At 39.1% G+C, this 16703-nt stretch overlaps 1 protein-coding gene across 1 annotated transcript in view; it reads left to right on the top strand.

Moving 5' to 3' along the window:
- Nucleotides 1–16703, top strand: part of AFF2 (ALF transcription elongation factor 2) — a 763943-nt gene that overhangs the window by 266477 nt on the left and 480763 nt on the right. Inside the window, exon 3 of the mRNA XM_077487656.1 lies at nt 8713–9585. Coding sequence (XP_077343782.1) covers nt 8713–9585 — 873 coding nt within the window. The remainder of the gene's footprint in view (nt 1–8712; nt 9586–16703) is intronic.

Raw genomic sequence — 16703 nt, 5'->3', positions numbered from 1 at the left:
ATGATTTTTTTCCATGACTTCGACATTATGGCGGACACATCAGACACTTTTGACACATTTTTGGGACCATTCCCATTTACACAGCGATCGTGCTATAAAATTGCACTGATTATTGTGTAAATGGGACTGACAGGGAAGGGGTTAACACCAGGGGGCGCTGCAGGGGTCAATATGTTCCCTATGGGAGTGATTCTAACTGTGGGGGGCGGGGACTCACAAGGGGAGGAGACCGATCGGTGTTCCTCTGTACTGGGAACACAGCATCGGTCTCCTCTCCACTGACAGGACGTGGATCTGTGTGTTTACATACACAGATCCATGGTCCTGCTGTGTTCCCAGGCAATCGCCGGTGCCCAGCGGACATCACGGCCGCCGGGCACACGCACCGGGTCTCGAGCGATGCCGCGGGTGCGCGCGCCCCCTAGGCGGCCGTCATATGACGCCCACTCAGGATGGGAGATCCCATCTGTGGGCGTCATATGTCTATAGGCCTGGACTGAAGTGGTTAAGAAAAGTTTGTCACGTATGTTTTATTTGCTCCCTTTTGGTCTGTTTACCACTTCAGCCCGGAAGATTTTACCCCCTTCCTGACCAGAGCACTTTTTACAATTTGGCACTGCCTTCCTTTAACTGACAATTTAATGGTCACAAATAGAGCTTTCTTTTGGTGGTATTTGATCACCTTTATGGTTTTTATTATTTGCGCTATAAACGAAAAAAAAGCAACAATTTTGAAAAAAAAAAACAATATTTTTAACTTTTTGCTATAATAAATATCCCTAAAAAATGTTTTAACCACTTAAAGACCGCCTCACGCCGAAATACGTTGGCAGAATGGCATGGCAGGGCACAAGCACGTACAGGTACATTGCCCTTTAAGAGCCCAGCTGTGGGTCACCGGCTCCGTGACCATGGCCATGGGACACCGGCGGTGATCGGGTCACAGAGCTGAAGAACGCGAAGAAGTAAGTGTAAACAAACCTCTCCCCGTGCTTCCTAGTAAGCTTGTGACTGATCGTCTGTTCCCTGTCATGGGGAACAATGATCAGTGATGTCAAACGCCAAGCCACGCGCCCTACAGCAACAAACACAAATTAGGTCACACTTAACCCCTACACTGCCCCCTAGTGTTAACCCCTTCAATGCCAGTGGCATTTTTACAGTAATCAGTGCATTTTTAATCACACTGATCGCTGTATTAATGCCGATGGTCCCAAAAATGTGTCAAAATTGTCTGGCGTGTCCGCCATAATGTTGCAGTCACAATAAAAATTGCTGATTGCCACCATTACTAGTAAAAAAAAATTATTAATAAAAATGCCATAAAACTATCCAGTATTTTTTACACAAACCAATCAATAAATGCTTATTGCGATTTTTTTTACCAAAAATATGTAGAAGAATACGTATCGGCCTAAACTGAGGAAAAAATATGTTTTTTTTATATATTTTTTTGGGGGATATTTATTATAGCCGTATTTATGTTTATAGCGTAAAAAATAAAAACCACAGAAGTGATCAAATACCACCAAAAGAAAGCTCTATTTGTGGGGAAAAAAAAGTCGTCAATTTTGTTTGGGAGTCACGTCGCACAACCGAGCAATTGTCAGTTAAAGCGATGCAGTGCCGAATCGCAAAAAGGGGCCTGGTCCTTTAGGTGAAAAATGGTCTTGGGCTTAAGTGGATAAAAAACGAATTTCTTCATCAGTTTAGGCCTATATATATTCTTCTACATATTTTTGGTAAAAAAAAAAAAATCACAATAAGCATATATTGATTGGTTTGCTCAAAAGGTATAGAGTCTACAAACTATGGGAAATATTTATGGCATTTTTATTATTATTATTTTTTTTTACTAGTTATGGCAATGATCTGTGATTTTTAACAGTACTGCAACAATGCGGTGGACAAATCAGACACTTTTGACACATTTTTGGGGCCATTGACATTTATACAGCGATCAGAGCTATAAAAATGCAATGGTTACTGTGTATATGTCACCAGTGCTGTCTCCTCTCCCCTGACAGAACAGTGATTTGTGTGTTAACACACACAAATCCCCGTGCTGGCTCTCATGTCGCGCCCCCCCCCCCCCACCGGCCACGCGCATTGGGTTCCCCGCCATGCTGTGTGTGCGTGCGTGCGCCTCCGGTGGCTCTTAAAGAGAACAACGTACCCATGCGTTATTTTGTCCAGCTGTGCCATTCTGCTGACATATATTGGTCGGCAAATGGTTAAATAAACCATTGAAAGTGTTTTGTAATATTTGTTCTAAAAGTGTTGATCCTACTACAAATCCATAGAAGCAAAGTGGTTCTAAAAGGTAGACATTTTAACCTTAAAGTGTTACTAAACTCAGGAGCCCGTATTCACTATATATGGTCTCCTACAGTACACAAAACATGAAAATACAATTATTTTAGTAAATATAAACTGCTAAATACCTTTTCTCTTCAGCAATATATAACAGTCTTGTGGCTTCTATCAGTGTCCAGTCAAGCACTGGTTAAAGCTTGTAGGAGGCGTTTTCTGACTGACCTATGAGACTTCAAGACCCCTCACCCTTTGTCTGGAAAGTGCTGATTGGCCCTGTGCTAATCACATGCACTCTCCCAAGAAAAACAAGCAAACAACCCTCTCTAGCAATACACACCAAACTGAGCATGTGCAGCCTGTCTCCATAGATGCTGTGTTATCAGGAAATTATTAGAAGTCAGTGAAAGGAGGGGAGGATCCATACCATAGCAGGGCCGAAGCAGCGTCAAAACGTCACTTCCGCCCATACCTCTTAAAGGCACATTTTTTCAATGTTATTTTTTCAAATGACAATTTTATTTAATTTTTTATTGCATTTAAGTCCAAATATGAGATATGAGGAGTTTTTGACCCCAGATCTCATATTTAAGAGGACCTGTCATGCTTTTTTCTATTACAAGGGATGTTTATATTCCTTGTAATAGGAATAAAAGTGACCCACATTTTTTTATTTAAAAAACAGTGTAAAAATAAATAAAATCATGTAAAATAAATAAGAAAAAAAATGTTTAAAACGCCTGTCCCAACGAGCTCACGCGCAGAAGCGAATGCATAGGTGAGTAGCGCCCGCATATGAAAACGGTGGTCAAACCACACATGTGAGGTATCGTCGCAATCAGTAGAGCGAAAGCAATAATTCTACCCTTTGACCACCTCTGTAATGCAAAACATGCAACCTGTAGAATTTTTTAAACGTCGCCTATGGAGATTTTTGAGAGTAAAAGTTTGATGCCATTGCACGAGCGGGCACAGTTTTGAAGCGTGACATGTTGGGTATCAATTTACTTGGCATTACATTATCTTTCACAATATAAAAAAAGGTCTAATTTTACCGTTGTCTTATTTTCTTATTCAAAAAAGTGCATTTTTTCACAACAAAGCGTGCTTGTAAGACCGTTGCGCAAATACGGTGTGAAAAAAAGTATTGCAATGACCGCCATTTTATTCTCTAGGGTGTTAGAAAAAAAAAACAATAATAATAATAATGTTTGGGGGTTCTAAGTAATTTTCTAGCAAAAAAAAAAGGTTTAAACTTGTAAACACCAAAATCTCAAAACGAGGCTGGTCTTTAACCAAATCCTGTTAGAACCGGGCAAGGCTGAGATGCGCTGTGCGTCAATAGATGTACACAGTCCAGCTTTGGAGCAAGCTCACAGATGTTCCATCATAGGTAGCAGAGGATCAGCGTAGAGTGTTGGAGTGGGGCCCCAGAAGAGGAGGTTTAGGGCTGCTCTGTGCAATACCCATTGCAGAGCAGGTAAGTATAACATGTTTTTTAAATAAAAAAATTAGCCTTTACAACCTCTTTAACTTTCTGTATTATCTGCCTGCAATTTTCAGTCCTACCCAGTTTACATCAGTGAACATTCTCCCATGTTATAGAGGTGAGGTGTTCTGTAGTTCTCCATAGATGCAGTACAGCTAGAGAACTTTGTCACCCTAGGACAGGAAATATGTTACATCCAGGATCACCAAGCCAAAAAAGGGAATTTTTGTTTTAAAAAGACAACAAATGTAGCCCCAACATTTTAAGGCTGATAAGCTGCAATATATTACAGTTTTGTTACGGAGGTTTAGGTATACTTTAAAGCTGATATCCTTGTTTCCTGTCACTTTAAATAATTTGTTTGGAGATTGTGTTGTCATTAATCCTCCTCTAGACCTCAGACAATCAGAGTAAGCTTTGTATTAATTCACAGAATACAAAGCTGCCTATGAATGGCCAAAGTGTCACTCAGGCCAAATCTATTTTGTTCCAGGTGAGAGATGGGAAGTTTCTGTGTATCGTATGTAGCTGAAGCTACATATAGTACATCATACTGAACTTAGACCCCTTTCACTCTGGGGCACTTTGCAGGCGCTACAGCGCTAAAAATAGTGCCTACAAAGTGCCCTGAAAGAGCCGTTCCTTTCTCTCCAATGTGAAAGCCCGAGGGCTTTCACACTGGAGCGATGGGCTGGCATCTTTGGTGCGGTGAAGGAGCGGTGTGTGTACCGCTCCTCCACTGCTCCTGCCCATTGAAATCAATGGGCAGCGTGGCTACACCACCAGCAAAGCACTTTGTCGGGTGGTTTTAACCAGTTTTTGGCTGGTTTTAACCCTTTCTTGACCACTAGCGGGGGGGTAAAAGAGCCCTGCTAGCAGCTGAATAGCGCCGCAAAATTGACAGTAAAGCAGCGCTTTACCACAGACACACCAACTGCGCCAGTGTGAAAGGGGCCTTAGAGTCAGTGCAGCACTTAGTGAACAAATTAGTAATTTTGGATTAGGTTGGCCCAAACAAAATATTTAAAGTGACAGGAAGGCAGGTTGGCTCCCTTGCGCGAATCACCGTAGCTGTACAGTGGCCCCTTTAATGGCCACCGTACAGCTATGGCGACACTGGAGCTGGTGCATGTGGCCGACAGCCGCAATCGTCGGTGACCCATGATCACTCCTCAAAGAGCCAGAACAGGGATCTGTCAATGTAAGCAGACAGATCACCATTCTGTCAGGGAAGTAGAGAGAGATCTTCTGTTCCTAGTGATCAGGAACAGCGATCTCTCTCTACTTCCAGGCAGTCCCCTCCCCTCACAGTTATGTTCCCTAGGGAACATTTAACGCCTTGATCACCCCCTAGTGTTAACCCCTTCCAATGACATTTATACAGTAATTAGGGGCTATTTTTAGCTTTGATCACTGTATAAATGTCATTGGTCCCAAAAAAGTGTCAAAAGTGTGCGATGTGTCTCCCACAATATCGAAGTTCTGCTAAAAAATGCTGATCACCACCATTACTAGTGAAAAATAATTAATAATAAAAATGGCATAAATATATCCCCTATTTTGTAGACGCTATTTGTGGATATTTAAAACACTGTTTTTAGATATTTATTATAGCAAAAACTAAAAAGATATTGCTTTTTTTTTCCAATTTGTCACTCTTTTTTGTTTATAGCACAAAAAATATAAAATTGCAGAGGTGATCATATACCACCAAAAGAAAGCACTATTTGTGGGAAAAAAGAACGTCAATTTTGTTTGGGCACAGCGCCGCATGACTGTGCAAGTGTCAGTTAACCACTTCCCGACCAGCGCACGACGATTTACGTCGACAGAATGGCACGGGCAGGCATATTGGCGTACAGGTACGTCCAATATTCAATGCCGCCCTGCCATCGGGAGCGCGCCGCCGGCGGTGTGCTCCCGCACTGGTCGGGACCCCCGTGAGTTTGGTCGCGGGACCCGCGGACTCGATCGCCGCGGGCATCCCCGCGATCGTCTCACGGAGCGGCTGAATGGAGGAAATGCTGTGTAAACAACATTTCTCCATTCTGCCTAGCAACTAGTGACGCTGATCTCTGCTCCATGTGATTGGAGCAGAGATCAGTGTTCACTAAATGAAAGCCCAACCCCCCCACAGTTAGTAACACACCCCTAGGAACACTTAACCCCTACACTGCCACCCGCTGGTTAACCCTTTCACTGCCAGTGTCATTTACACAGGAATCACTGCATTTATATAGCAGTGATTACTGTATAAATGACAATGGTCCCAAAAATGTGTCAAAAATGTCCGATGGGTCCCCCACAATGTCGCAGTCACAATAAAAATCGCTGATCGCCGCCATTACTAGTAAAAAAAAAATAATAAAAAATTATTAATAAAAATGCTATAAAACTATCCCTATTTTGTAAACGCTATAACTTTTGCGCAAACCAATCAATAATCGCTTATTGCGATTTTTTTTACCAAAAATATGTAGAAGAATACGTATCGGCCTAAACTGAGGGAAAATTTTTTTTTTATATATTTTTGGGGGATATTTATTATAACAAAAAGTCAAAAATAATGCGTTTTTTTCAAAATTGTCGCTCTATTTTTGTTTATAGTGCAAAAAATAAAAACCGCAGGGGTGATCAAATACCACCAAAAGAAAGCTCTATTTGTGGGAAAAAAAGGGCGTCAATTTTGTTTGGGAGCCACATTGCACGACTGCGCAATTGTCAGTTAAAGCGACGCAGTGCCGAATCGCAAAAAGTGGTCTGGTCTTTGACCAGCAAAATGGTCCGGTCTGCAAGTGGTTAAAGTGACGCAGTGCCGTATCGCAAAAAATGGCCTGGTCAGGAAGTGGGTAAATCCTTCCAGGGCTGAAGTGGTTAATGCAGCTTTCTTCTTTTAAGTGTGTCCTTTAAAACAGTCAAGTAAATATTCCCTTCCCTTCTCTCAAATAATTTGATTTTCTTAAAACCCTGTTGATAGTCGTCTTTCCTGGCCCTTTTCTGATATTCCATCAAACCCCTCTACAGAAGTTAGCACAGCATGATGCACTTTGAACTATTCTCAACCAATTCTCCTAGGGTTTTTCAACATACAACTATCACACTTCATAAGCTATAGTGTTCTCTATTTTGTGCACAGTGGGATGGTTGCAGTGTCCCAGACATCACCCTTATGCTGGCCTTATATGTAATGATAATTGCTTGATGGTTCAAAGATCCAATCCTTTCAATCTGTCACATGAAAGCAATTTTTCTACACAACAAAGTAAAAGGATATCAGTTTGGTCAAATTCTATTGCATTTTCTGCGTGAATCAGATGTTCGTTCTTACTTTAAAAAAAAACTTTTTACTTGACAACTCATTTAGTGTGTTCAAATTATGAACAATACAATAATTTAATTGCAAGCATGTCCAAAAATAGAGGTTCTACAGCTATTAGTGAATCCCTTGCAGTGGTAAAATGAACACAAGGCGTGATAAAGTATTAATGTAATTTTTAAAGGTGTATGCAGACAGTAGATCATTGTCTGATTTGGCAAGTAAGATACTGTTCCTTGGGGGAAGCCCACACTGCTGGGGGCCATTCTTCCACTGCATCCACCCAGCTCCTGTACTGAAAAAAGGAAGTGACACTGACTCTGTCATCCTTGGCTTTAGGTGCTAGATGACCATGTCCTGGCACTGATATAGATTCCGTCTAATATATTTTTCTTAAAGTGGATTTTTTATAATGTACATTTTGTTGCTTAACGTCCTTGGCGGTATGATTATTTTGGATTTTAGGTGATGAAAGCGCTACCATTATTTTGCATGAAAATTTGGCGTTTTATATTGTAGTCCTGTAATTCTTAGGAATAACTCACTTAAATCTGTCCAAACCAGAGTCTAGCAGACATCCCGGGTATGATAAAGTTTGAAAAATATAATAAAAAACTATAAATAATTATACCAATAATATAATAATAATAAAAATTATTCAATAATGTAATCAAATCTTTTCAGTATTTGATGACGGATCTCCCCACAAATCGCTATCGCTCAATTCTGCGAGTGATTCCAATTTATTATCACTGTTTTCTAGCTGGTCTAAAACCATTTTTGATGTAAAGAGACAGTTTTGGTTGCTATGGACAATCTCCAGTTTCCAGGCATAAAGAACAGTTTTTATAATATAAAACTGCATGCAGGACACTGGACAGAACACTAGGAACAAAGGGGATGTGAAATAATTACATACAGCAATGTAATCTGTAAGGTTACATTATACTGTATGTAATGTGTGTGTTTTACTTTTTGAATTTGGCGCCGTCCTCCATCCCCGTGCGTTGCAACACTCAGAGGGAACGGAGCTCGGCTCCGTGATACATCGAGCAGAGGACGGCTCGCTCATACAGCGGGAGGACATCGCTGGATCCAGGGGATAAGGTAAGTAAGCTCTCCCTGGATTCAGCGATGCGGTCCCGAGTCTGGCTCGGGGCTACCGCTAATGGTACAACATTTTCACCCCGAGCCAGACTCGGGAATACTGCCAGGGGGGTTAAGGCTAAAGAATAAAATTAAGAGAGTAGATTTTTTCAACTTCTTTTTAGTCTCTGTTGGAAAAACAACAAAAAAAAACTCCTAAAAAACATGTTTATGGGGCTCAATAGCTCAAGCTCAAATGTATGCCATATATATATATATATATATATATATATATATATATATATATATATATATATATTTTTTTTTTACATAACATGTATGCAAAATTTCCTTTCAATTAATCTATGTTCCCAGATTACACAATTGCAAGCACCATAAATTGACTCCTGCAACTTTTATTATGATTGTTCCTGCATGTGTAGTTTTTATGTGTTGTGTTATGTGAACATTCATTCTAAAATGTTTGTTTTAATTTGTTACAATATAGACAAATAAAGGAGACGCTCTTGCAAACCGTGTCCAGAATACCCTGGGAAACTATGATGAGATGAAAGACCTGCTGACCAATCATTCCAACCAGAGTCATCTTGTAGGAATCCCAAAGAATGCTGTCCCTCAAACACCAGTTGAAAAAAATGAGCAAAACTTCTTTCCAGATCAAAGAAATAGAGTGACACAATGCCATCAGAGTAATAACCACTCATCGACATCAATGCCACCACCCTCAGGCTTGGCTCCAATGTCCACAATGGTACATGACGGAACAAGAAAGGCAAGAATGGATTGGCCACATGGTGGACATAACTCTACTTGTACACAATCGAGCCAACCAAGTCGATCAAAACACAGTTCATCCCATGATTTATCACAAATTAGGTATGAAGACCTTTATAACTGCCAAAATGAACAGCTTAAAAGTGTAAATATGGAGGAACCAGTACCTGCAGCGTCATCATCTCACTCAAGAAGACATAATCACTCAAAAACATTGAGTGGGGAACACACTTACAAAGAAACCACTCATTCAAAGTCTCCAGTTGATTTAGAACTTTTGGGACATGGCTCTGTGTCTCCACTTCCTTCTACATCCCTTCTTCTGGCAGGCAACAGTCTGTCTTCTCAAAACTTTCCCCCAGGACTTCACAGTAAAAGTAGCATTATGCAACAGAAGCCAACAGCCTATGTCAGGCCAATGGATGGTCAGGACCAAGTACCTAATGACTCGCCTGAATTAAAACCACCTACAGAGACTGAAGATGGATTTATAAACCAGTCTTTTGGAGCAATACTGGATGGAAAAGTCAATGCACCGGTCAGCAAGAACAAATTGCCAAAGCTTAGCATTCCCCAAACTGGTGAAGTAAGTCTAGATTTTTTATTTCATGATTTATATTTATTATTTTTTTTTACTTATTTTTCATGTTCCACATATTTTTAGTTCAGGTTGCGAACCTAAATTTGTCAGCCATTTTTAACCTTTAAAACAGCCCAAGAACAGGGACAATTTTATGGGGGAAAACATTTTTTTTTTTAATTCAGTAGCATTTTCCTTCTCAAGCTTAATGTAATCAGTTACTGTTAAAATTACATTATACATTAACCACACTTTCATTACCATGGCTAATAATAGAGCAATAAGCATTATTAAAGTGAGCCCATTAGGCATCTAAAAATTGTGTTTTAGACACAGCAAAGTACCTGCTTCTATGGTATAAGCCAGAAACCCCCCTTTGTAAAACTGGTTTCACTTTGTTTCTCAGGTATGGACTTAATGGCTAAGCAAGTAAGGGCTTTCTTATTTGAAAGAGGAATGGCAATGAGTGGGGCTTAGTCCTGAAGTCAAGGATGTCAGGCTGTTAGAAACAAAATAAAAATAGCTTTGGGAAGGCACACTTAGGTGAATGTGGTGATTAATAAAGGCATCAGTAATCATATTGTGGTATCTGCTTTTAGGCAGGATGCTTCTAAAGAATTTAAATGACTGATCAGTTTGTATTAAAGTGGCACTCCAGACAGATAGCTAAATGCACAATATAAATACATATTGTTTATACTTTCTAAGGCCCTATCACTATTATGGTTCACACAATTCTGCCTGTGTAAAGTCAAAGACAGCATTCTACTACTTAGTGGTTTTGGCTTACTACTTTCTGGTTCATCATTACTGTTTCTTATGCCGCGTATACATGAGCGAATTGCCCGGCGTACTTAGTCCGCCGAAATGCATTTCAGCAGACAATTCGATTGTGTGTGGGCTTCAGCTGACTTTTCCAGCGTAAAGTCCGGCAGACTTAGAAAGTAGTTTTGCACTCCAATCTTTCCGCCGGACTTGGGTTTCAGCGGACAATACGTTTGTGAGTATGCTAGTCCGGCGGACTAAGAATGACGCATGCTCAGAAGCAAGTACGAAAAAGGAAGCTATTGGCTACTGGCTATTGAACTTCCTTTTTCTAGTCCCGTCGTACGTGCTGTAGGTCATCGCGCTAGCAAACGCCGGACTTTCTGTGTGTCCGTGTGTGGCTAAGTCCGTTCGGTAGAAAGTCCGCCGGACTATCTGCCGGATTGTTTGCCGGACTAAGTACGCCGGACAATTCGCTCGTGTGTACGCGGCATTAGATCTGCTTTCTGCTATTTTGTCAGAGATGATAATGATGGTACTTTGTCCAGTGACCAAGGTTGGTGGTAGTTGGAGAGATCACAGAAAAATTACATTGCTGTACCATGGAAAAATGGTGTCACCTGCCTTGCTGTGGATTGTGCCAGAGGTGTGTAAATTATAGGAATAGCTGTTCAAACTAAAAATCCTTTAGCAGATAAAACAGTAAACATAATATTTAACATGTGCCTTTGTCTGGAGTTAGGTTATGCATGTTTCAGAAGTTCAAGTCTTTGTAAGGAATTGGTACAGTCTTTTCTACAAGTCTTTTTCAAGTATTGTTGTGCTCAGTGTTAATATATTTGCAGTTTAGCTGGCACTAGAACAGCCATACTTTTGGCATGGAGAGCTCAAGTTATTGGGTTTCTGAGAGTAAGCCAAACAAGACAGACATAAGATAAGAATTGTAGCTCCCTCAGTGGGGTGATCAATTTTAGAATTTAAACTATATCTCCATCCTGTTAATGGAGGAATCTCCAATGCCGGCCAATGCCTGTCTAAATAGAAAGGCGCTGGCTAACAGAGACTGCACCTTATAGAATGCAGTCACTGGTTGGCCTAAAAAAAATTACACTTAAATTATATTTTACATTTACAAAAAAAAAAACGATTTCAAGCCATGTGCTTGCAGGGATAGCGATAGTTTGATAGCGATAGCAATAGTTTGAAATGTGTCCAATTCCTGCTGAATAAGCCAAAAATTGAGCCATCTATGGCCATCTAAAGCTAACTAAATTACTTGGCAAATCTAGACATAAGGGCTGTTTTGTGTGAAATTATTTGTAGGTTGGTAAGAATTCCTTCATTGTGTCAGATACTTTCCAAGGAAAAGAACTATGCCTGTTTAGACCTCACAGCGCTAAAACCCAGCAGAGATGTCAGTACATATATTTTTTCTGATATAACATTATTATTCCACCCATTTGGTGATGTTTGAGGGCTGACTTTTTCCTGCGTAGTCTGACAGAACTCTAGACAGAGAGACTGATTTGCTAAAATAATTGAGAATTTTCACTCAATCATTTGTGTGAATATTCACTTCAATTATCCAATCATCTGGAAAGCAAATTCTGCTTTACTCTGTTTAACTGCACATGATTTTGTATTCAATGTAGATTTGCTTTTCACATGCATGAATCATTTTAAAAATGTTCAATAATTGTTCAATGGTTTAGTTGTAAATTCACAATTTGTTGAGTGAAGATTCTCCCCTTTACTAAATTAGCACAAGAGTCCTAGGCCTAGATGAGCAGCTTGTTGTGCTTTGTTTCTGTATTATTTTTTTTGATGAAAAAAAGGTCAAATATAGCCATTTTTCCATTTCAAAAACACTGATTCCATCATTGATGGCTATATTATGACAGTATAGAGGTAAGCATTTCAGTGATAAATGTATGCAGTCACAGGTATTTGGGGCTAAAATGTGCTACAGCAGGTTTAGGATCTGTAAGCAAAAAATTATTCGTTCACCAGTATATAATGCCCTATATAATTGCAGTCTTAGTCCCATCCTATCAGCTTAACAAAGGAGCGTGCCTGTCTTCACGATCCTCAGTGTGCATGCTCCAAAACACATTGCAATATGACCAGTGATATCATCGACCTCCACACAGTGCTCCATGAGTGTTCCATAAGTGCTCTCTTCTACAGATTAGCAGGCTTGCTGGACCCAGCTGAGCAGCTGTGACAATATCTATAGCAGGAGCGCTGATCTTCATCTGACCGTATAAGGACTTACCAGTGGCTGTTACATATTTTTTAAAAAACAAATTGTTTACAGTCCACACTTAGAGGTGCCTTTTTATCTCCCTTTTCTAGGTTAAAGTGAACCTGTTCTGTTCAATGAAATGTAAAAGGTACTGTTGTGTGTATAGTGCAGGCACCAAAGTACCCATGCTTGTCCTTAGAATAGTTTCATTGTATTTGAGAAAACCCTTGGATCCTAGGCCCAGGTTGTATACAGGGACATTCTATCCAATTTAACACTGAACCATCTGTAAAGTTGCTAATCCCTGTAATTTTGCTGTTGAGTGGGTAGTGTCACCATTAGAAAACCTACTCTAAGAAATTCCATACAGCGATTGTTGCAGTGCATGTAGAACATCAGTGTCTGCAAGACAGCTACAGAAGATCAGCAGCACCGAAATGCAAAAAAGGGTTAAAAAAAGGGAAATAAAAAAAAATAAAAATAAAAAATATATGTATATATATATATATATATATATATATATATATATATATATATAGTTTATATGTTGTCCCTGGGCAACTAAATGTTAGTCAGTTATGGTTTACTATATCTACTATTATTTTATGAAACAACATTTTTTTGCCTCATCACTATGTATATGGCCAACATCAGATACGCGTTTATAAAAAAAAGTATACATTTTCTTTAAGCATTAATGTTTTCTTTAAGTATTAATGAAACAAGTAGTTCCCAAAAGCTTTCCTGGTCATTATAGATCCAACTCACAAAAGGGCCACAGAATGTGTAGATGGCAGGTCTTCCATAGCCATGACCATTGACAGATTTCCAAAAAAGGTGCGCCCTGAGCAAACTTCTGTACCATACTACATTTACATGTATCAAGTAAAGGAGAAAGCAGTCCTACAGTCTCATTTTTCAGCATTTCCAGTTCCCAGACTTATTACCTTGCAAAACTTTTTTTCTTTATAATAAACTGTAGGAAATGTATCAAATACTTTAGCTTAGATCAGATTTTCCTCTTTCTACATAAATAATGTACTTGTCTGTTTTAAAGCACCATGTTATTTATTAACATTCCACAGTGTAACAAAGACTGATGTGTTTTGCAGTAACACTTGCAGTAACTTCTGAAGAGTTGTGTGTAAACTGTGAATTCTTGTTATTCCCATGAAGTAAACAGTAAAGGCTACTGTCAGAGGTACTGGCTAGGCGTAATGTGTATTTTTAATGTTTGTATCCCCTTGTAGAACATTTATGGACACTCTTATGGTGATCTATTCGTATAGCGTGTAATAAGCTTTTAGCAGGAAACTGTCAATTCATGTGCATTTGCTACATTCTAAAATATATATTTTTTTCAGCACAGTAAATCAATCTTCTTCTTTATATTAGCAGTTAGATATCCTGAAACATCAAGACTTTGCTTTTGGCAAAGGTATGTTTAGGATAAAATACATAATAATAAAAAAAGTAACTCTGGGACCTTCTAAAGAACCTTTTAATACATTTCTTACAGCCACTGGACCCAGGTCTGTTCTGCCCAATGTAGAACCAACAGAACTGGCTTAAAATCCAATTTGTAATAAATAATCCTCCTAACCTGTGATGAGAAAGAGAGACATCCTATAGCACAATGTATGTAGACAAGGGGCACACACCTGTGACACCTGTCCAGGTACATGGCACACAGAGAATGAATTTGCAGAAAATTATTGGGTAAATGTGCAAACTATGTGTTTCTTATACCGGCTTTTCAAAAAAAAAAAAAAAAAAAACTAGAAATTTAGTTTGGTTTAACGTTCTGTGAAAGTTTCATGATGTATAACACATCTGGTAATTAAACTATGCATTTGGTTGTAGAGCTATAAATCAGATCAATATGAACGACAATTAAGGAGAAAAGATGGGAAGAGGAATTTGGTTCCAAAAGTGGGACATTGGAAGCTGTGGTAATGTTGGCCATGCACACAACATTCAAATTTTTCAGAAGTGCATAACTAGACTTCCAAAGGCTCCTCCATCCATGTGGAATTCACATCCACTTGTGTATGTTGGACATGATGGTATCTACTCTGTGGGCCATCAACTACAAGAAAAACAACCACATTTTAGGCAAAGCTGTAATAACAACAGCAATCCTATGCCAATTTATAAGCCCCACATAAAGGATGTCTCAAAAATGGCAGTGTTTGGGGTTATTATTGTACTGTGAACTTTTATAAACTGCTTTAAACTGTTACACAGTAAGGCTTATCGACAGTAGAACACTGTTTGCACTCAGGCTTATCGACAGTAGAACACTGTTTGCACTCTTGCCTTAGCGCCATTATCAAAATGGAAACAATGTCCAGATATGTATCTCATAGACATATACATACACCAATCTTACATTATGCAACCAAAAAGGCCATATATGTGTGCTTTTTCTCTGTGTGATATCCCTCTGTTTTACTGGGCCCCATAGCAGTTGAAGGAGGTTCTGCTGCTACAGCTAATGTATGCTATATGGCCATATTGTCTTTCTCTAAAGTAAATGTTTTAGGCTGTTACTTTAGATAAGCTGTTCAAGTTTAGAGAACATTTAATGTCAAAATTAGGTAATGTATGCCCAGCCATTGATTCACCAAAAGTAATAACACCATTTAGCTAGAATTTGTAAAACATATGCCAAGTTTGCTTTGTTGATCTTTGTAAAGGCTTGATAAAGCTGGGACTCAAATTTGCAAACTCCATAAAGTGTGTGTACAATTAGCATAATGGACCACACACTTGACATTGTATATTAGCTTACTATTATGCTTCCAACTGTGGTAGTAATGAAGGAACCAAATAAATATATAATGCTATAATGTATAACTCAAGGTAATGAGGCAATTCTAAAGCATAGCATTATGTGAATTAACTTTAATAATTATGGAGAGAAGATTAAATCAATGTTCCACTACATCTGAGTCCTAAAGACTTTCATTGATATTTTCTCAGGGCTTGTGGAATGGTACTGGCATACTATAATGTACTAAACAGCAGTTACTACGCATATCACAAAGACGTTCCTTGATCTGGGGAAACAAATCAATTTTACCTTTGTCATCACCACTTAAGTCCTGAAATACAGAGAACTTCCATTTCCCATTCCTGCTTAGATGTATTTGATGACTATAATATTCAGCAAAACGATAAGCTTTGTTATATGTGTTTCAAATCATCCAGCTATTACCGCTTCTATTGATCAGCTTAGTAGTTCTCAGCCTAGAAGGACAGACGTTCTAATTCTCCATTAAAGATCTCCAGAAATTGACAGAAAAATGGCTGCATTGATTTAGTCCAGACAGTTAATGTGTGTGGCTCTGGTGGTGATATATATTTATCCTTTGTTAATGAAAAAAAGGAAGTAACCCTGTCACAACCAGAACAGATTGCTACAGTGTAATTATTTTATACAAGGAAAATGATACTGATCATTTAAAGGGAAACTAAAATTTGCATTCTACTAACCACCAGAGGGAGCTGACAGAGACTTGGTCTGTGGGAAGTAGCATTAACCTCCCTGGCGGTAATCCTGAGTGTGCCTCTGGGTTTAATTTCAGTACCATTAGCGGTAACCCCAAGCCACACTCGGGATTGTATCTCAGGATCCTGGTGTCGGTTACTTACCTTGTCCCCAGGATCCTGCAATGTCCCCCCACTGTGTCCTCCACCCGATGCCTCTGTGTTCTGGGCTCCATTCCCTGTAAGCATTGCAACGCAAGGGGGCGGAGCCCGGCAGCAAATAAAAAAAATACAAAATTCATAACACATACAGTACACTGTACACATTACTGTATCAAATCATTTCACCTCCCTTTTTTCCCTAGTGCTTTGTCCAGTGCCCTGCATGAAGTTTTATATTATATATACCGTTCTTTCTGCCTGAAAACTTTAGATTGTCCATGGCAACCAAAAAGTGCCCCTTTACGTCAAAAGAGGTTTGAGACCAGCTAGAAAACAGTGATAGTAAATTAGAACACTTGCAGAATTGACCGATAGTGAATCGTGGGAAAATTAATTTTATTATTATTATATAATTTTTTTTAATAATTATTTATAGTTATTAATTATATTATAATTTATG

This window comes from Lithobates pipiens, unplaced genomic scaffold (genome assembly GCF_037356315.1).
Source record: "Lithobates pipiens isolate NorthernLeopardFrog02 unplaced genomic scaffold, aLitPip1_a1.2 Scaffold_1, whole genome shotgun sequence".
NCBI classification, from domain to species: domain Eukaryota; kingdom Metazoa; phylum Chordata; class Amphibia; order Anura; family Ranidae; genus Lithobates; species Lithobates pipiens.
This window is presented reverse-complemented; position numbering and strand designations above follow the sequence as displayed.